The sequence below is a fragment of the Natrix helvetica genome, assembly GCF_964273705.1.
Source record: "Natrix helvetica genome assembly, chromosome: 4".
NCBI classification, from domain to species: domain Eukaryota; kingdom Metazoa; phylum Chordata; class Lepidosauria; order Squamata; family Natricidae; genus Natrix; species Natrix helvetica.
Genome location: NC_138550.1, coordinates 164,275,246 through 164,292,182, shown reverse-complemented (window position 1 = coordinate 164,292,182; position 16,937 = coordinate 164,275,246). Strand labels below are relative to the sequence as shown.

Here is a 16,937-nt window from a genome sequence, read left to right as displayed (position 1 = left end):
CAATCTGGATTTTACCTACCTCGGAGGGATGGAAGGCTGAGTCAACCTTGAGCCTGGTGAGATTCGAACTGCTAAACTGCAGGCAGCCGGTGAACAGCAGAAGTAACCTGCAGTACTGCGCTCTAACGATTGCACCACCATGGCTCTAGAACCAAGAGACTCTACATTTTTGCACAGGTGTCCCAAAGAACTATCTAAAATTAACATTTTTCTTCAAAGTTTTACTTCGGAGACATCATCAGCATCTCTTATGCAAGTAATAAGGCATCTCAATAGGTTTGCAGCATGCTGTACAGTCACTGAGAAAAGGTGCAAACTTTACCACTTTGATTGCTTCTGGGGAATCAAGTCAGTTGGGGAAGAAGATGCTTCTTGACTCTAGACGTCATATTCTTTTGGAATGGGATTGATCAGACGATTCTTTAGCCCTTACGTCTTCCCTTTCTCATCCCAAGGGTTCCAAGGGAAGCAAAGGGGAAAGCGGCAGCCCAGGTGTTCCTGGTTTCATTGGGCCACGAGGTCTTCCTGTAAGTAGCAAATTGATGACGATTCATGCTGGTGTTAAAATGCAAAAATGTAGAGTAATTAGGAGGTCCTCATTAAGGTAAGGCAAAGCAGAATCTGAGTTGGGTTTCCAGATGACTCTGCAAGAATATTTCTATAGCTTCCTTCACAATAGCGCTGAAGGAGTTAACCACTGCTATCTTCTAGAACAGTGATGGGGGAAACTTTTCAGCACTGAGTGCCCAAATCGGAACATGTGTGCATGTGTGCATGCCAGAGCAAGACCAGCTGGCCGGTGTGCACATGCTTGTTTTTTGGCTGTTTTTGAGCCTTTTTCAGAGCTCTTTTCAGGCCATTTTTAAGGCTGTTTTTCAGCCATTTTGGGGGGCACTTTCGGGCCATTTTCTGGTACTTTGGGGCATGTGAAGGCCAGCTGGTGACGGGGCATGTGCCCACAGAGAAAGCTCTGTGTGCCACCTGTGGCACGCATGCTATAGTTTTGCCATCACAGTTCTAGAATATTCCTTTGGCTTTTCATCTATCTTGGGACATATGATGGTCTCCTAAACAGTTCTAGCCCAACTTACTTCCCAACCCAAGACAAGGTTGGCCTTTGTTTTCTGTTGGAAAGGGAAATATACTTACATTTATTTGTTATGTAATAAAGGTTTCCGTCTGAAGCTAAATCTCCAAGAGAGATGGGTGCTTAAGAAATGTGAAATATGAATGATTGAATGATTGAATGAATGAATGAATCGATCAATCAATCAATCAATGGTTTAAAGTTAAACATCTGCATTGTACAGTATTATTATTTGGTATACATACCACACACACACACACACACACACACACACACACACACGCATATATATATATATGTGTGTGTGTGTATGTGTGTGTTTGTGCATCTTTGTGTGTATGCCTGTGTGTGTATATATATTTACAAGTACATGTCAATGAAAGAAAAAAAGATGAACAAAGCAAATATATATACATACACACACACACACGTATGTATGTATGTATGTATGTATGTATGTATGTATGTATTGTGTCCAACCCCTGGTATGCCCAAATATGGGAGGGAGCATACTGCTTCCCTTTTCTGTATGTATATATTAAACTTACAAAGTTTGAGAAACACTGTTGTAGATTATCTGCCATGCTGCATAATCTGGTTTATCTCTCTTTTCCGCAGGGAGAACCTGGTGAAAAGGGCGTCCAAGGGAAAGAGGTATTTCATTACCTTCCTCGCACAAAAAGATTGATTTATTAATGCTACTAAGAGTGAACACCTTTGAAGCTGGCTTTTTTTTAAATTTTCTGCTTGCGAGTACAAGCGTCATTATAATTCATGCAATATAATTAATTTTCCCTTTCACATTAGTACGTTAAAGAGAGACGAGACACATACATACAAAGAATTATCTTTATCACTGGTCTTTAGACCAAAAATTTCAGCAAGGGGTTCTCTGCCCTGTTGCTGGGTGGGCGTGGCCATTGTGGGCATGGCCTAGTCGGCCTCCTGCCCCCACAGTGGGGATGGTGTTTCGTGTTTCTGCCTTCCCCAGGCTCTGGAGGCTTTCCTCGAGCCTCTGGGAGGTCAAAAACTGCTTCTCCAGGCTCCGGAGGCCTTCCGCAAGACACCCCCCCCCCCGAGCCTCCAGGCAGGCCGTGCACTTATGTTGCATCCAAAGCAGGCCTCATGGAGATTCCTGGGATGGGCGGTATGAGAGGGGCAGGGGGGGGCAGGGCCAGCCAGGTGTGGGATTTGGAAGTTCTCCAAATCGGCCATAACGTTTGCTATGGGTTCTACCTGAACCCGTAGGAGCCTACACATGCTTTAGACTACTCCTCTCTTTTCAGGGCACCTCAGGGAGTCCAGGAGAACATGGACAAAAAGGCGACAGGGTAAGTCTGACAGCTTCCTTCATATCCTAAGATTTTAAACTCAAGCTGACAAATGCCAGGGTCAGCTTTCCGCGAGACCTCAGTAGTAGTAGAATACCACATGTAATCTCATTGTATTCACTCACGGGTAAACAGATTCTTGCTGGTTAACGTATTTCTGAATCAATTTCATTCTGTTCATCATTACCCCAGCTACAATTTCATCATTTCTAGGATTCTTGTATATCTGGCTTTCAGTTGATAGCCTCATCTCCTGTTTGCAATAGAGGAGGCACTCTCTCTTCATCCAGAGAGGGCATTTGAAGAAAGTTAGAGTTCTGCGGGACATGAGTGACTCTGTTAACTGATTCCCCCACCCCTTACACACACACACCTAAAGTAGTAGGCTCTGGTCTATCCATCCAGCATTTTTAATGGGTCTCTGCTGAAGAGTTATCACATTTTCTTTTGCTTAATTTGAGAGTCAGGGATGCGGTGGCTCAGTGGATAAGATGCTGAGCTTGTCGGTCAGAAGGTCAGCAGTTCAGCGGTTCAAATCCCCAGCGCCACGTAATTGAGAGAGCTCTCATTACTTGTCCCAGCTTCTGCCAACCTAGCAGTTTGAAAGCATGTAAAAATGCAAGTAGAAAAATAGGGACCACTTTGGTGGGAAGGTAACAGCGTTCTGTGCGCCATCGGCTTTTAGTTATGCCAGCCATATGACCACAGAGACGTCTTCAGATAGCGCTGGCTCTTCGGCTTTGAAACAGAGATGAGCACCGCCCCCTAGAGTTGGGAACAACTAGCAGATTTGTGCAAGGGGAACCTTTACCTTTTACCTTGGTCTAGTAGTTAAGGCACTAGGCTAGAAACCAGGAGACGGTGAGTTCTAGTACCATCTAAGGCATGGAAGCCAACTGGTAACTTGGAGTCAGTTTCTGTCTCAACCCTAAATCCCGTAGCAACCAATGGATAAACAGTTGATTTCGGGGGGGGAAATGGACCCTGAACTTGCAGGAAAATGGAAGGAGGAAGAGGTAAGAAGGAAAAAGACCATTTTGAAGCAAGATGGGTGGCGATCAATCAAGCAATCAAATAAATAAATAAATCAGATTATTATTTTTTGTTCAATCCATTCCAATCTTTACATTTTTTTTTCCATCAGGGAGATCCTGGAACTAAAGGTGAAAAAGGACCAGCAGGAGTGAAGGGACCACCAGGTGATCCAGGAGTTCCTGGACGCAAAGGACACACAGGATTAATGGGTCCCTCGGGACCATCAGGAGAATCAGGACAAGTTGGCCCTCCTGGCCCTCCTGGACAACCTGGATTTCCTGGGCCTAGAGTGAGTTTAGGGGGAAATGCACTTTCATTTGGCCCGTTTCTGGCTTTCCTGAATTCAACTGAAACACCAGGAGACCTCCTCCCATTACACCGATGGAGGCCATGCTGCCTGCTAATCATGCTTTAAACCATTTACTCTGGTGCAAGCTCGCCGCAATACTGAAATGAACTAAATGTCTCCTGCAAACTCCACTTCCCTTTCATTCCTCTTTTATTCCCTATGGAAGGGGCCATTCACCATCCACCTGTGGCCTTACTTCCAAATTGACCCTTGTTCCTTAGCTATTTTCTTTGTCTGGCAACTCTGTGCATGCACACACTGGGAACAGGCTCCAGTTGTTCGTCTGCCTCACTGACTCCGAAGGCAGCTGATAACTGTCATACAGCCCTGGCCCCCTCTCTGCCTCCGACACAGAGCCCTCATCAGGGCCTTCCCCAGACACCAGGAGTGGCTCAGGTTCCTCCCTAACCTCCTCACTGTCTGTCTGCCGCCAGCTCCTCTGGCCGCTGGCGGGCCACAATAGCTATTAAGATAGAGAAATATTGAGAAATAATCTCATGCATCCTTCATGACTGATTCAAATTTTTTCTTGTAGATATAGCATGCCTCAACTTTTCCTGTATTAAAATTGGAACCATTTAGAATTATTGCACAACAGTTGCGCCTATTCTTTCAAAGTTTTGTGACCAAAGGCCCTATGAAGTCTTTGAAAATGCTAGAACCTGCCTCCTAAAGTCTTTTTTTTTTAATGCTGCTGTATTACATATTTTAGCTTTAGAATGAATGGATAAACTTTCTTATCTGCTTAAGAAAGGAGTTAAACTCCTTCATAAACATCAGTATTTTAAGCTCTGGTGTTTTAAGGCATCTTTTTTTTTTAATCTCCTAGGGGGATCCTCCATCAACAGAAACATTGCGAAGACTCATCCAAGAAGAGTTAGGAAAACAACTTGATGGTAAGGACTTGTATTATGAAGTCCAAAAGTGGGCAAGTGATTGAGGATCAGAAGAGGAAGGAAGGAAGGAAGGAAGGAAGGAAGGAAGGAAGGAAGGAGGGAGGGAGGGAGGGAGGGAGGGAGGGAGGGAGGGTGGAAGGAAGGAAGGAAGGAAGGAAGGAAGGAAGGAAGGAAGGAAGGAAGGAAGGAAGGAAGGAAGGAAGTTTCTTCTTGTTTACACTGTACATCTAAATCGTGCTAAGCTTTTTAATTTTGCCTCTAACTTTCTTTTTACATGGATTATATGCAACCCATGTTATATATAATCCATGGTTATAGATAATATATAAGATAATAAGCCCCTTTAGCACCTCTCAAATACTGTATCTCTAATAAATTTGAGCTTCTCTGGAATTTTAAACTTCTTCCTTTCAATACTTTTCTTGTGGACTTTTCATCTGTCTTTTTTTGTAGCAGAAAGTTTTTTTTTTCTTTTGCAGCTGCATTGTTTAAACTTTTTGCAACTTTCTAATTCTGTTTTTAAAGCTCCCCCCATCAATTTTGTTCTCCTTTTTCAGGAGAAAAAAAAATACATCGATACTTTTATCAATGTAATTAAAATTCCCTATTACTATTGATTCATTCATTCATTCATTCATTCATTCATTCATTCATTCATTCATTGTTTCTTTCTTTCTATCTATCTATTTATCGATCTATCGATCTATTTCATCAGATATGTACAAGATAACAGGTATAAGTATAAACATGAATATGAACAAAGGAAATGAGAATAAATACATGGAGACAGTAGGACAGGGATGGTAGGCACACTGGTGCGCTTATGCACGCCACCTTTATGGACCTCTTAGGAATGGGGTGAGGGCCACAGTAGAGAGTTTAAGGTTGAAGCTATGGGGGTTTGAGGATGTAACAACAGAGTCGGGTAGAGCATTCCAGGCATTGACCCCTCTGTTGCTGAAGTCGTATTTTCTGCAATCGAGTTTGGAGCGGTTTACCTTGAGTTTGTATCTATTGTGTGCTCGTGTATTATTGTGGTTAAAGCTGAAGTAGTCATTGACAGGTAGGACATCGTAGCAGGCAATTTTGTGTACTATGCTTAGGTCAGACTGTAGGCAGCATAGTTCCAGGTTGTCCAAGCCCAAAATTGTCTGAAATGGCATTGGGTCTCCTGCCTGAGCAGGGGGTTGGACTAGAAGACCTCTAAGGTCCTGACAAAGTGGTACTTTGCTTTTGAGAAGCATATTCTTCTCTGTTAGATCGATGATAGGAGACACTGGCAGGCCCATTGCTTTTAAACAGTTTTTTTTTTCCTGGAACCTAATTGCTCTCTACAACATTGCCAAGTTCATTAATTAAGTTTTCTGGGACCTAAACAACGGAGTCAGGTAGAACATTTCAGGCCTTGACCACTCTGTTGCTGAAGTCGTATATTCTGCAATCAAGTTTGGAGCGGTTTACCTTGAGTTTGTATCAATTGTTTGACTGTGTATTATTGTGGTTGAAGCCGAAGTAGTCATTGACAAGTAGGATGTTATAGCAGACACTTTGTGTACTATGCTTAGGTCAGACTGTAGGCAGCATAGTTCCAGGTTGTCCAAGCCCAAAATTTCAAGCCTGGTGGCATAAGGGATTCTGTTGCGAGCAGAGGAGTGGAGGACTCTTCTTGTGAAATACCTCTGGACCTGCTCAATTGCATTTATGTCTGATATACAGTGTGGATTCCAGGCAGATGAGCTGTATTCGAGAATTGGTCTTTGGTTTGCTTGCATAAACTAAGTTGACACAATAGCAGTATTCTAGTATTTGAGGGGCTGCCACAAAGAAGAGGGGGGTCAACCTATTTTTCAAAACACCACAAGGTGAGATAGGAACCAATGGATAGAAACTAATTAAGGAAGAGAAGCAACCTTGAACTAAGGAGAAATTTCTTAACAGTTAGAACAATTAATCAGTGGAACTGCTTGCTCTCAGAAGTTGTGAGGGCTTTATCACTGGAGGCTTTTAAAGAAGAGACGAGACAGCCCCTTGTCTGAAATGGCATTGGGTCTCCTGCCTGAGCAGGGGGTTGGACTAGAAGACCTCTAAGGTCCTGCTAAAGTGGTACTTTGCTTTTGAGAAGCATATTCTTCTCTATTGGATCGATGATAGGAGACACTGGCAGGCCCATTGCTTTTAAATATGTTCTCATCCGCGTTTTTTTTTTTTCTGGAACCTAATTGTTCTCTACAACATTGCCAAGTTCATTAATTTAGGTTTCTGGGGGTGAATGTTTCCAGCATACGAACAACCATTCCTTTTCTATAGTTTCTGATTCAATGTTAAGCAGAAGTTTTGCATGCTGTCCTTTCTTCTGTAGGTTATAGAGTGGTAAATAATAAATATCATAAAACAGTAAAATATGCATGAAGGAAAGAAAAAAAATTAACAATATTACGTGGCAGCAGCTAAAAATATTCTGCAAGCGAAAGCATTTTTCAAAGTAATTTCCCAAGGAAAATAAAAATGTCTTCACTTGGTTAGAAGAGGCACATAATATAAAGGTGCATTGTTATTTATTACTTCGTAGTGGTGAGGGATTTGTCTTCTTCTTCTTCTTCTTGTTGTTCTCTTTTGAACATTTTTAAAAGGCAGGCAGTCTATGAGCTTCTAGCCCAGCTGTTACGTGCTCTAAAGATTGCTCCTAAGGGTGTCCAACTACCCCTTAGGATATCACTGGGAGCTTGTAAGCAAAACCTTTTCACATTGCTCCTTCTGCACAGAACTTTGCAACTTCTTTTGTTTAAAAATGAGGAAATAAAAACTGCGCCTATTCCACAAAGACCAAACCTTGCTCTGATTTCAAAGTAGTGGATGAAGGGAGAAACTAGTTCTGGGGTGAAACAAAATCAGGAATAGGGGGGGAGGGAGGGAGAGAGAGATAAAGGGAGGGAAGGAGAGATGTATAATATATAGATGATAGATAGATGGATAAATGGAGAGGGTGGAGGGAGGGAGGGAAGAAGAGATAGATGAGAGAGAGAGGGAGGGAGGGAAGAAGAGATAAATTATATACATGGTAGATAGATGGATAAATGGAGAAGGGGAGGGAGAGAAGGAAGGAGAGATAGATGAGAGAGGGAGGGAGGGAAAGAGAGAAATAATATATAGATGGTAGATAGATTGATAAATGGAGAGATGGTGAGAGAGGCAGGGAAGAAGAGAGATGAGAGAGGGAGGAAGGGAGGGAGGGAAGGAGAGATAGATAATATATAGATGATAGATGGATAAATGGAGAAGGGGAGGGAGAGGGAGAGAGGGAAGGAGAGATAAATGAGAGAGAGAGAGAGAGGGAGGGAAAGAGAGAAATAATATATAGATGGTAGATAGATGGATAAATGGAGAAGGGGAGGGATAGAGGGAAGGAGAGATAATGAGAGAGGGAGGGAGGGAAAGAGAGAAATAATATATAGATGGTAGATAGATTGATAAATGGAGAGATGGTGAGAGAGGCAGGGAAGAAGAGAGATGAGACAGAGAGGGAGGAAGGGAAGGAGAGATAGATAATATATAGACGATAGATAGATGGATAAATGGAGGGGGGAGGGAGGCAGGGAAGGAGAAATAGATATATGACAGAGAGAGGGGGGGAGGGGGGAGGGAGGACACACAGAGAGAAAGTTTTATTCCACCACAGCTAATACAATAATAATAATAATAATAATAATAATAATAATAATAATAATAATAATAATAATAAAATAAAAAAAATTATTTCTTAGCCGCTCCCTCTCCCGAAGGACTCGGGGCGGCGTACAATAAAACACATAAAAACAATAAGGACAATACACACACAGAATAAATGAACACGTGTACATGGAGGAGGTATAAAAATAAGAAAAGACAATTAAAACAAGTTTAAAATCCCCTTATAAAAGTCTAAAAGTCACAAAAATTAAAAAACCCGTCAGGAGCAGTGTGAACGAACTATGGTTGAGCCAGGCCAGCTACTTGAAATAGGTGCGTCTTGAGCTTTATCCGGAAGGTGAATTGTGGAAGAGTATAGGAGAAGAGGAATGATTGAAGAAGTTATTTGAGGAGAAAATTAAACATTTATGAAGATATTTATACTAAGGTTCTACTGTGTTCTTTAGACGAGGTCTTGTTGTCCCAGGTCTGGCATATGGAAGACCTTCTCTTGCATTGTTCCACAACTGTGACATGTTTTGAATTGCTTGGGATTTGCCTTGGGATTCGGCTTTACTTTCTTGATATTTGGAGTCAGTGACGTGCAGTGAGGTTTATAGCTGGTGAGGCAGCAATTTTTTTAGACTTGTGGACTTCAACTCCCAGAATTCCACAGTCAGGCATGCTCAGTTGCAACCTGCCGCCCTCCGCCCTGGGATTCGGCCACGGCACCGCCTGCCAGAGTTGCACGAAATCCGGGGCGCGCTTGTCGGGCGAGGGCAGTGCAGATGGGGAGCGGACGGAGCGGAGGAAGCCTCTCCCCTCCCCGCTTCCCACACTCGAAAGAACAAAGGGAAACTCTGCCTCCGCCCGGGCAATCTGGCTGGCCTCTCTCGCGGCGGCTCTCTGGTGCCGAGCTTGGGAGTCCCTGGAGGAGCTGGCGGGGGCTGCAAGCACCGCAGGCTGGACTGGAGCCTCGAGTCTAGGGCAGCGAGTCATTCGATAGGAAACTTGCCCCTTGGAAGGAATGACTCGGCTTGGCTCCTGCTTTGTCTCTCCTGCCTCTTAGCTTCTCCGTTCGGTCGTTGGGCGGCAGATCGAAAGCGGGAGCCAAGCTGGGCCATTCCTCCCAAAAGGCAAGTTTCCCATCGAATGACTCGCTGCCCTGATGATGAGAGGTTAGGCTGTGCCTCACTTGCCTCACCTGACTGCACGTCACTGTTTGGAGTATCTGAAAAGTTATGCATCTTTTTTCCCATGCTTCTAATTCTTAATTTATTTATTTTTTTGACTTTACGATGTGTTTTGAGTTTTATTTTGATGTCAGGCCCAGGGATAACACTGAGAGATCCACTCGACTTCAAATCTTTATTTGTTCAGTCATTACATTTGGCCAACACTTCCCAACCCAATGGATCAAAGTATGCCAGCCCAACCATCCTCCACCATCTCCCAGAATTTGCCCCAAATTCATGTTCATCTAACTAACCCTATCACCCTCTGCCATCGCTTTCTCCCTTTGCTTTCAATAAACCTTTATTAGGCTAAACTTAATAGATAGAAGGGGCACAATGGCTCAGTGGTTAAAGATGCTGAGCTTACTAGGTTTGCGACCCAAGTGCCACATAAAGGGGTGAACTGCTGTTTCTTGCCCTAGCACTTGCCAACTTAGCACGCAAGTGCAGGCAAATAAAAAGGCACCCCTTTGGTGGGAAGGTACAGAGTTCCATGGATATCTTATAAATCCCTCTGGTGGTGATGTCGTCTATCCAGTGGTGGGATTCAAATTTTTTTTACTACTGGTTCTGTGGGCGTGGCTTTGTGGGTGCGGTGTGGCTTTGTGGGCGTGGCTTTGTGGGTGCGGCAGGGGAAGGATACTGCAAAATCCCCATTCCCTCCCACCCCACCCCACTAACCTGCTTCCCAGCTCCATTCTCCTGTTCAGGGCAACAAAAGAAGATCAGCTGGGAGGCAGCGGGGGCGGGGCCAGCCTATTTGCCGGTTCTCAGAACTACTCAAAATTTCCACTGCAACTTCTCCAGAACCTGTCAGAACTGGCTGGATACCACCTCTGTGTCTATCCCATATTTTTCTAGCTTACCAAGAAATACCGTAATTTTTTCAGAGTATTAGATGCACCGGAGTATAAGACACACCAAGATTTTGGAGAGGCAAATTAAAAAAAAAAGTTTTTGCACTCTGCAGAACTCTCAAAAACGCTCCGTTTTTCATGAAAATGGGCCTTTTTTTCAAAAAAGGGGGGGTCATGAATAGCCTTTAGAAGGCTTGTAGAGTGCTCCTGGGGGGGTGCCCCCACAAAAAATGAGCAAAAAATGGCTCATTTTTCACGAAAACGAGTCCGTTTTTTAAACAAACAAAGGGCATGCATAGCCTTTAAGCTTATAGAGTGCTCCTGGGGGCTGGGGAGGAGGAAATTGAGCAAAAAATGGCCCGTTTTTTGCTCATTTCTGCCCTCCCCAGCCACCAGGAGCACTCTGGAAGCTTCCTAAAAGCCATGCATGGCCATTTTGATGAAGGGACGGGGTTTCGGGAGGCAAAAAATGCTGTATTCAGTGTATAAGACGCACCCAGATTTTCAGCCTCCTTTTTGAGGGAAAAAGGTGCGTCTTACATTCTGAAAAATACGGTAGGTTGTGGTCTACTAAATGTTGTCTCAATACAATGAATACTGGGTCAACAATTTTGCATCGTAATGTATTGAGTACCAAATTCAACATGTCTGACTCTTTGTGTATTCTCTCTTCTACAGCTAGACTGCCCTACCTCATAAGTCAGTTACAGCCTTCCCAGATCAAAGCACCTCAAGGTAGACCAGGGCCCCCTGGGTCACCTGGAAAGGAAGGCCTTCCAGGACGACTTGGCCCTCCAGGAGAACCTGGCAGACCTGGGCAACCAGGTTCAGAAGGTCCGTTGGGACCTATGGGACCAAAAGGTGAGTAGCCATTTAGCTGGAAAGCATCTTCAGATCCAATCTGCCCTTCTGGTTTAGATCTTTTAAGGGCTATGGACAATTTTTTGCAATGTGAAATGTTGTGTGGGTCAAATCAATGGAAATGATTATGGTGAAAGGTTTCTAAATGTGTATTTTCAAATGGATTGACACATCATAGGAGGTAGAAGGAAATATCAGCTTGATAGCTTTTAATTTATTGTCTTATTTCCACCCTGTTCTCCGTATGGAGAAGTGAGGAAGGATAAGAGAAAAAAAGAAAAAAAAACATTGACTTTCTCTGTTGCAGAGAGGCATTAACATCAAATCACAACTTTTTTTGTTTTTTCATAATAATATGAACAAGCCATTTATATAAATATCTATCAATCAAATAGTTAAAACCCAAAATCAAAGTTTCATTATTTTCCACTTCAAGCTCAAAGTTCAGGAGCTGTCTCCATGTGGAAACAAAAGTACTTACATTCGTTTCTTTAATCAAAATAGCCAACTTCACCAACGTCTGCAAACATTCGTCCAGGGTAGGAATCAAAGTGTCCTTCTATTTTTTTAGTGCATACGAGTCTTCCTGCTGTCAACATATACCGTATTTTTCTGAGTATATGATGCACTCCCCCCCCCCCTAAAAGTGGGTGAAAATTTTGGTGCATCTTATAGACTGAATACGGGCTGGATTTTGGGCTCCTAAACCCTCTGTGCATCGTGTATTTGCCCTCCCCAGCCCCCAGAAGCACTCTGCAGTGCTCCACACAGCCCGTTTTGCCAACAAGGAGCCCATGTTTGGGCTCCCAAACCCTCTCACATCCCATTTTAGCCTTCCCCGCCCCCCAGAAGCACTCTACAGGCCATAAATGGGCATATTTTTTGGTGAAAGTTAGCTCCTTTTGGCAAAAATGGGACATGTGGTGTACTGCAGAGTACTTCTGGGGGCCAGGGAGGGCGAAAATGTGACATGTGGAGGCCAAAAACTATTTTTTCTTGTTTTCCTCCTGTAAATCTAGGTGTGTCTTATAGTCCAATGTGTCTTATAGTCCAGTACATCTTATAGTCTGAAAAATATAGTGTTTTGGGAGTATAACATTTAGGCAACAATTTTTTTTTGTTTTGGGAGTATAACATTTAGGCAACAAAAACGGAATGCACAGGTACAGTATAGGTGGTACCGTGCTCAATAGTAGTAACTGTGAGAGGGATCTTGGAGTCCTAGTGGACAACCATTTAAATATGAGCCAGCAGTGTGCAGCAGCTGCCAAAAAAGCCAACACAGTCCTAGGCTGCATCAACAGAGGGATAGAATCAAGATCATGTGAAGTGTTAATACCACTTTATAATGCCTTGGTAAGGCCACACTTGGAATACTGCATTCAGTTCTGGTCGCCACGATGTAAAAAAGATGTGGAGACTCTAGAAAGAGTGCAGAGAAGAGCAACAAAGATGATTAGGGGACTGGAGACTAAAACATATGAAGAACGGTTGCAGGAACTGGGTATGTCTAGCTTAAGAGAAAGAAGGACTAGGGGAGACATGATAGCAGTGTTCCAATATCTCAGGGGTTGCCACAAAGAAGAGGGAGTCAAGCTATTCTCCAAGGCACCTGTAGACAGAACAAGAAGCAATGGGTGGAAACTAATCAAGGAGAGAAGCAACTTGGAACTGAGGAGAAACTTCCTGACAGTTAGAACAATTAATCAGTGGAACAGCTTGCCTCCGGAAGTTGTGAATGCCCCAACACTGGAAGTCTTTAAGAAGATGTTGGATAGCCATTTGTCTGGAACGGTATAGGGTTTCCTGCCTAGGCAGGGGGTTGGACTAGAAGACCTCCAAGGTCCCTTCCAACTCTACTATTGTATTGTATTGTATTGTATTGTATTGTATTGTATTGTATTGTATTGTATAAGATGCACCTTCCCCCCTCCCGCTCAAGAGTGTGAAAATGTTGGTGCGTCTTATACACCAAATGCAGCTATTTTTGGCCTCCCAAAGCTCCGCCCCTGCATCCCATTTTTGTGAAAACCCAATCTGGTTTTTTTGCAAAAACGGGGATGTTTTTGCTCCCCCCCCCCGAAGCGCTCTGCAGGCTTCAGCATGGCTGGGGGAAAGAGAAAAATGCCCCTGTTTTGGTAAAAAATGGGGGCATTTTTGCCTTCCCCCAGCCCTACTGAAGCCTGCAGAGTGCTCCTAGGACTGGAGAGGACGAAAACTTTTTTTCTTACTTACTTCTTCAAAATCTGGGTGCATTTTATAGTCCAGTGCGTCTTATAATCCGAAAAATACGGCATATAGTAAGAATGGTGTCTATCGCTATTGATAAGACGTGAATGGTCAAGAATCTTTATATTTGCACTCTGCAAAACAGTCAAAGTCTTACTACTGTAGTTAAAATGTACTTTATCTTCTCCAACAGGTGACAGAGGGGAGAAAGGAGAGAAGGGAGATGCTGGCATTGGCCAGAGGGGTGAAACTGGTCCCCCTGGAGTGGCAGGTGGGTTGCTTATTTTCTGCAAACAGGGATTTATGTGGCTTAGGGCAACTTTCCCCAAACTTGACCAAGCCAGATGTCAACTCCCAGCGTTGTCATGGGAGACAAGGAGAGGGAGTGCATTCCACGCATACTATTGGCTGGAGTCAGATCTCAGATTACTGCAGCCGGCTTGGGAGGAATGCATCTTATAGGGAAATGTGAATTATGACATAGACTGAGGGGAGGGGAGGAACAGGGGTACTGTTCAGCAATAAATCAAACAAAGCATAGACTTGACTGCGAACAGATCTTGCCTAATGGTGCTCCTAATAAATGACTAGTTTTTGTATTGAACCTTGACTCGATGCCCATGACTCAATTAGGGCATTTTTAGGAAACCTCACACCAGAACTATCAATAGAAGAGAATATCTGTAGTACAGGTTGAATTTTGGAGTCCTTGGTGTTCCTTGAACTTGGTTGTTGGCTTCCAAACCAGAAGTTCCAGAATTTCTAGGCATTGTCATTTGGAGCACGGGTAGTCCTTAACTTACAACCATTCATTTGGTGACTGTTCAAAGTCACAATGGCCCTGGAAAAAAGTGACTTATGACTGTTTTTCACACTTACGGCCATTGCAGCATCTCCACCTGATCAAAATCCAGACCCTTAACAACTGTCCAAATGCCCTGGGGTCATGTGATCACCTTTTGTGACTTTCGGATAAGCAAAGGGCAATGGAGAAGCCAGATTTGCTTAAAACTGTGTTACTAACTTAACAATGGCAGTGATTCACTGAATAACCATGCCAAGAAAATGGAGCAAGATTCATTCAACTCTCTTGCTTAGCAACATGAACGTTGGGCCCAATTGTGGTCATAAGTCAAGGACTACCTATACTCCACAATAAACTTTGAAGATTCCTTGTTCTCCTCCACCTTACGATTAGGAATTCTATTTTTACAGATGATTTCTCTCTCTCTACACAGTGGTGGGACTCATCTCTGGGGTTGGGGGATGAATCTGCCTACTGAGATGAGGTGGACTGGTTGCTTTCATGGTGTAGAGACAATAACTTGGTCCTTAACACCAATAAGACTAAGGAGCTTATACTGGACTATAGAAGGAATAGATCGGACATCCAGCTCTTGCTTATCAATGGAGACTGAGTGGAGCAAGTGGCCAGTTTTAAGTTTCTGGATGTTATCATAAAAGAGGATCTGGCCTGGGGCGCTCACATTGCAGGACTGGTCAAAAGAGCCCAGCAGACCCGGAATCACAAAAATACTGGGAAAAAAATGGAAATGGGTGCAAGAAATCACGAGAGAACAAATAAAATATAAACCCGAAACCTTCTTGCTGGGAATAATCAAAGGGAAATACACAAAAAAAATTCAATATTTACTAACACATCTTCTAACTATAGCTAGAATTGCTTTCGCTCAATACTGGAAACAAACTACTACCCCCCCGGATGAATTAATGATTAAAAAAAAAACACTGGACTGTGCAGAGATGGACAAATTAACCCTAAAATTAAAAGATAAAGAGGAATCGGAATATTATGAAATCTGGAATAATTGGTATGAATGGTTAGAAAACAAGAAAAATAATTAGGCCAAAAACAATATATATAAATATGTATAGAACTGTGTATAAAAGACCTTCTACCGCTGCATCATAGAGAGTATTTTAACTTGCTGTACCTGTGTATGGTTTGCCAATTGCACAATGGCAGAGAGGACAGCACTCCAGAGGGTCAACGTCATTCTTCAGAGGATCATGGGTTGCCCTCTCAGTTCTTTGGAAGAGCTTTATAGCTCCCGCTGCCTTAAGAAAGTTCAAAACGTTCTTAAAGATCCATCTCATCCTAGGCAGCCTTTTGTTTTAACTATTACCATCTGGCAGACGGTACAGGGCAATAAAAACATGGACAAATAGGCTGAAAAACAGCTTCTATCCCAGGGCAGTAACTGTATTGAATTCCACTGTATAGTGCAATACTAATGCAATATCGGGTTTTCAATTCAATTGTATAGAATGTGAAGGATGTGTGCTTTTATTTTTATAGTTATAAAGTACGCTGAAGGTGGCATTTAATTTCGCTGTACGCGGTGCAATGACAACAAAGTAAACTTAAACTTAACTCTCCTCTAAGCCCTTTTCCTATCAATATTGGTGTTAATCAGTTGGCAGGAGGTCGACTTCCCTGCTCTAATGCCACCCAAACCTTCCTTTTGACTTTCCCTATTTCCATGAGAGGTGGCTCAGTGGCTAAGACGCTGAGCTTGTCGATCAGAAAGATCGGCAGTTGGGCGGTTCGAATCCCTAGCGCCACTTAACAGAATGAACTTCTGTTTCTTGTTCCAGCTCGGAAGCATGTAAAAATGCAAGTAGAAAAATAGGGACCACCTTTGGAAACAGCGTTCTAGTCATGCCAGCAACATGAGACGTCTTCGGACAGCGCTGGCTCTTTGGCATTGAAATGGAGATGACCACCGCCCCCTAGAGTCAGGAACTACTAGCACATACGTGCGAGGGGAACTTTTACCTTTTTACCTTTACCTTATTTCTATGAGATAAATGTTTTGAGAGGCTCACATTTTCCCTTAAGAAGTAGAAACCGTGGTTTTAGGAGGATGAAAACAATTCTCTCTACCTTTTGCTGCAAACATTTTTAGCAAGTGGTGTGGCTAAAAAAAGGCACCGTTGTTTGAAGTCAAGCAGGTGGCTGAAGTAAAGAGAAGCTGTCACAGTTTTTTTTTAAATAAAAAAAAAGGTTCCTGAGAAATCGGGTGAAAATCTGTCAAGAATATTCCCTTCTCTCTTGATGGAGAAAGTTCCCTGCTGGCAGAGGCTCTGTTGCGTTGGTCCTTTGATTGCACTTTCTCCCCAAAGCAGTGCTTTGTAGGCCGATTGACAGGGTAAGAATGCTGTAAAATCCCCATTCCCCACCCACTCCAGGGGAAGGATACTGTAAAATCTCCATTCCCTCCCCACTCCAGGGGAAGGATACTGTAAAATCTCCATTCCCTCCCCACTCCAGGGGAAGGATACTGTAAAATCCCCATTCCCTCCCGATCAGCTGGGACTCGGGAGGCAGAGAATAGATTGGGGCGAGGCCAGCCACAGGTCGTATTTA

At 43.3% G+C, this 16,937-nt stretch overlaps 1 protein-coding gene across 2 annotated transcripts in view; it reads left to right on the top strand.

Moving 5' to 3' along the window:
- COL22A1 (collagen type XXII alpha 1 chain) overlaps window positions 1-16,937 on the top strand; it is a 238,177-nt gene that overhangs the window by 217,587 nt on the left and 3,653 nt on the right. For both annotated transcript variants that reach the window (XM_081951041.1, XM_081951042.1), the window contains 7 exons: window positions 456-527; window positions 1,706-1,741; window positions 2,374-2,418; window positions 3,563-3,742; window positions 4,632-4,698; window positions 11,135-11,317; window positions 13,740-13,817. In XM_081951041.1, coding sequence (XP_081807167.1) covers window positions 456-527; window positions 1,706-1,741; window positions 2,374-2,418; window positions 3,563-3,742; window positions 4,632-4,698; window positions 11,135-11,317; window positions 13,740-13,817 — 661 coding nt within the window. The remainder of the gene's footprint in view (window positions 1-455; window positions 528-1,705; window positions 1,742-2,373; window positions 2,419-3,562; window positions 3,743-4,631; window positions 4,699-11,134; window positions 11,318-13,739; window positions 13,818-16,937) is intronic.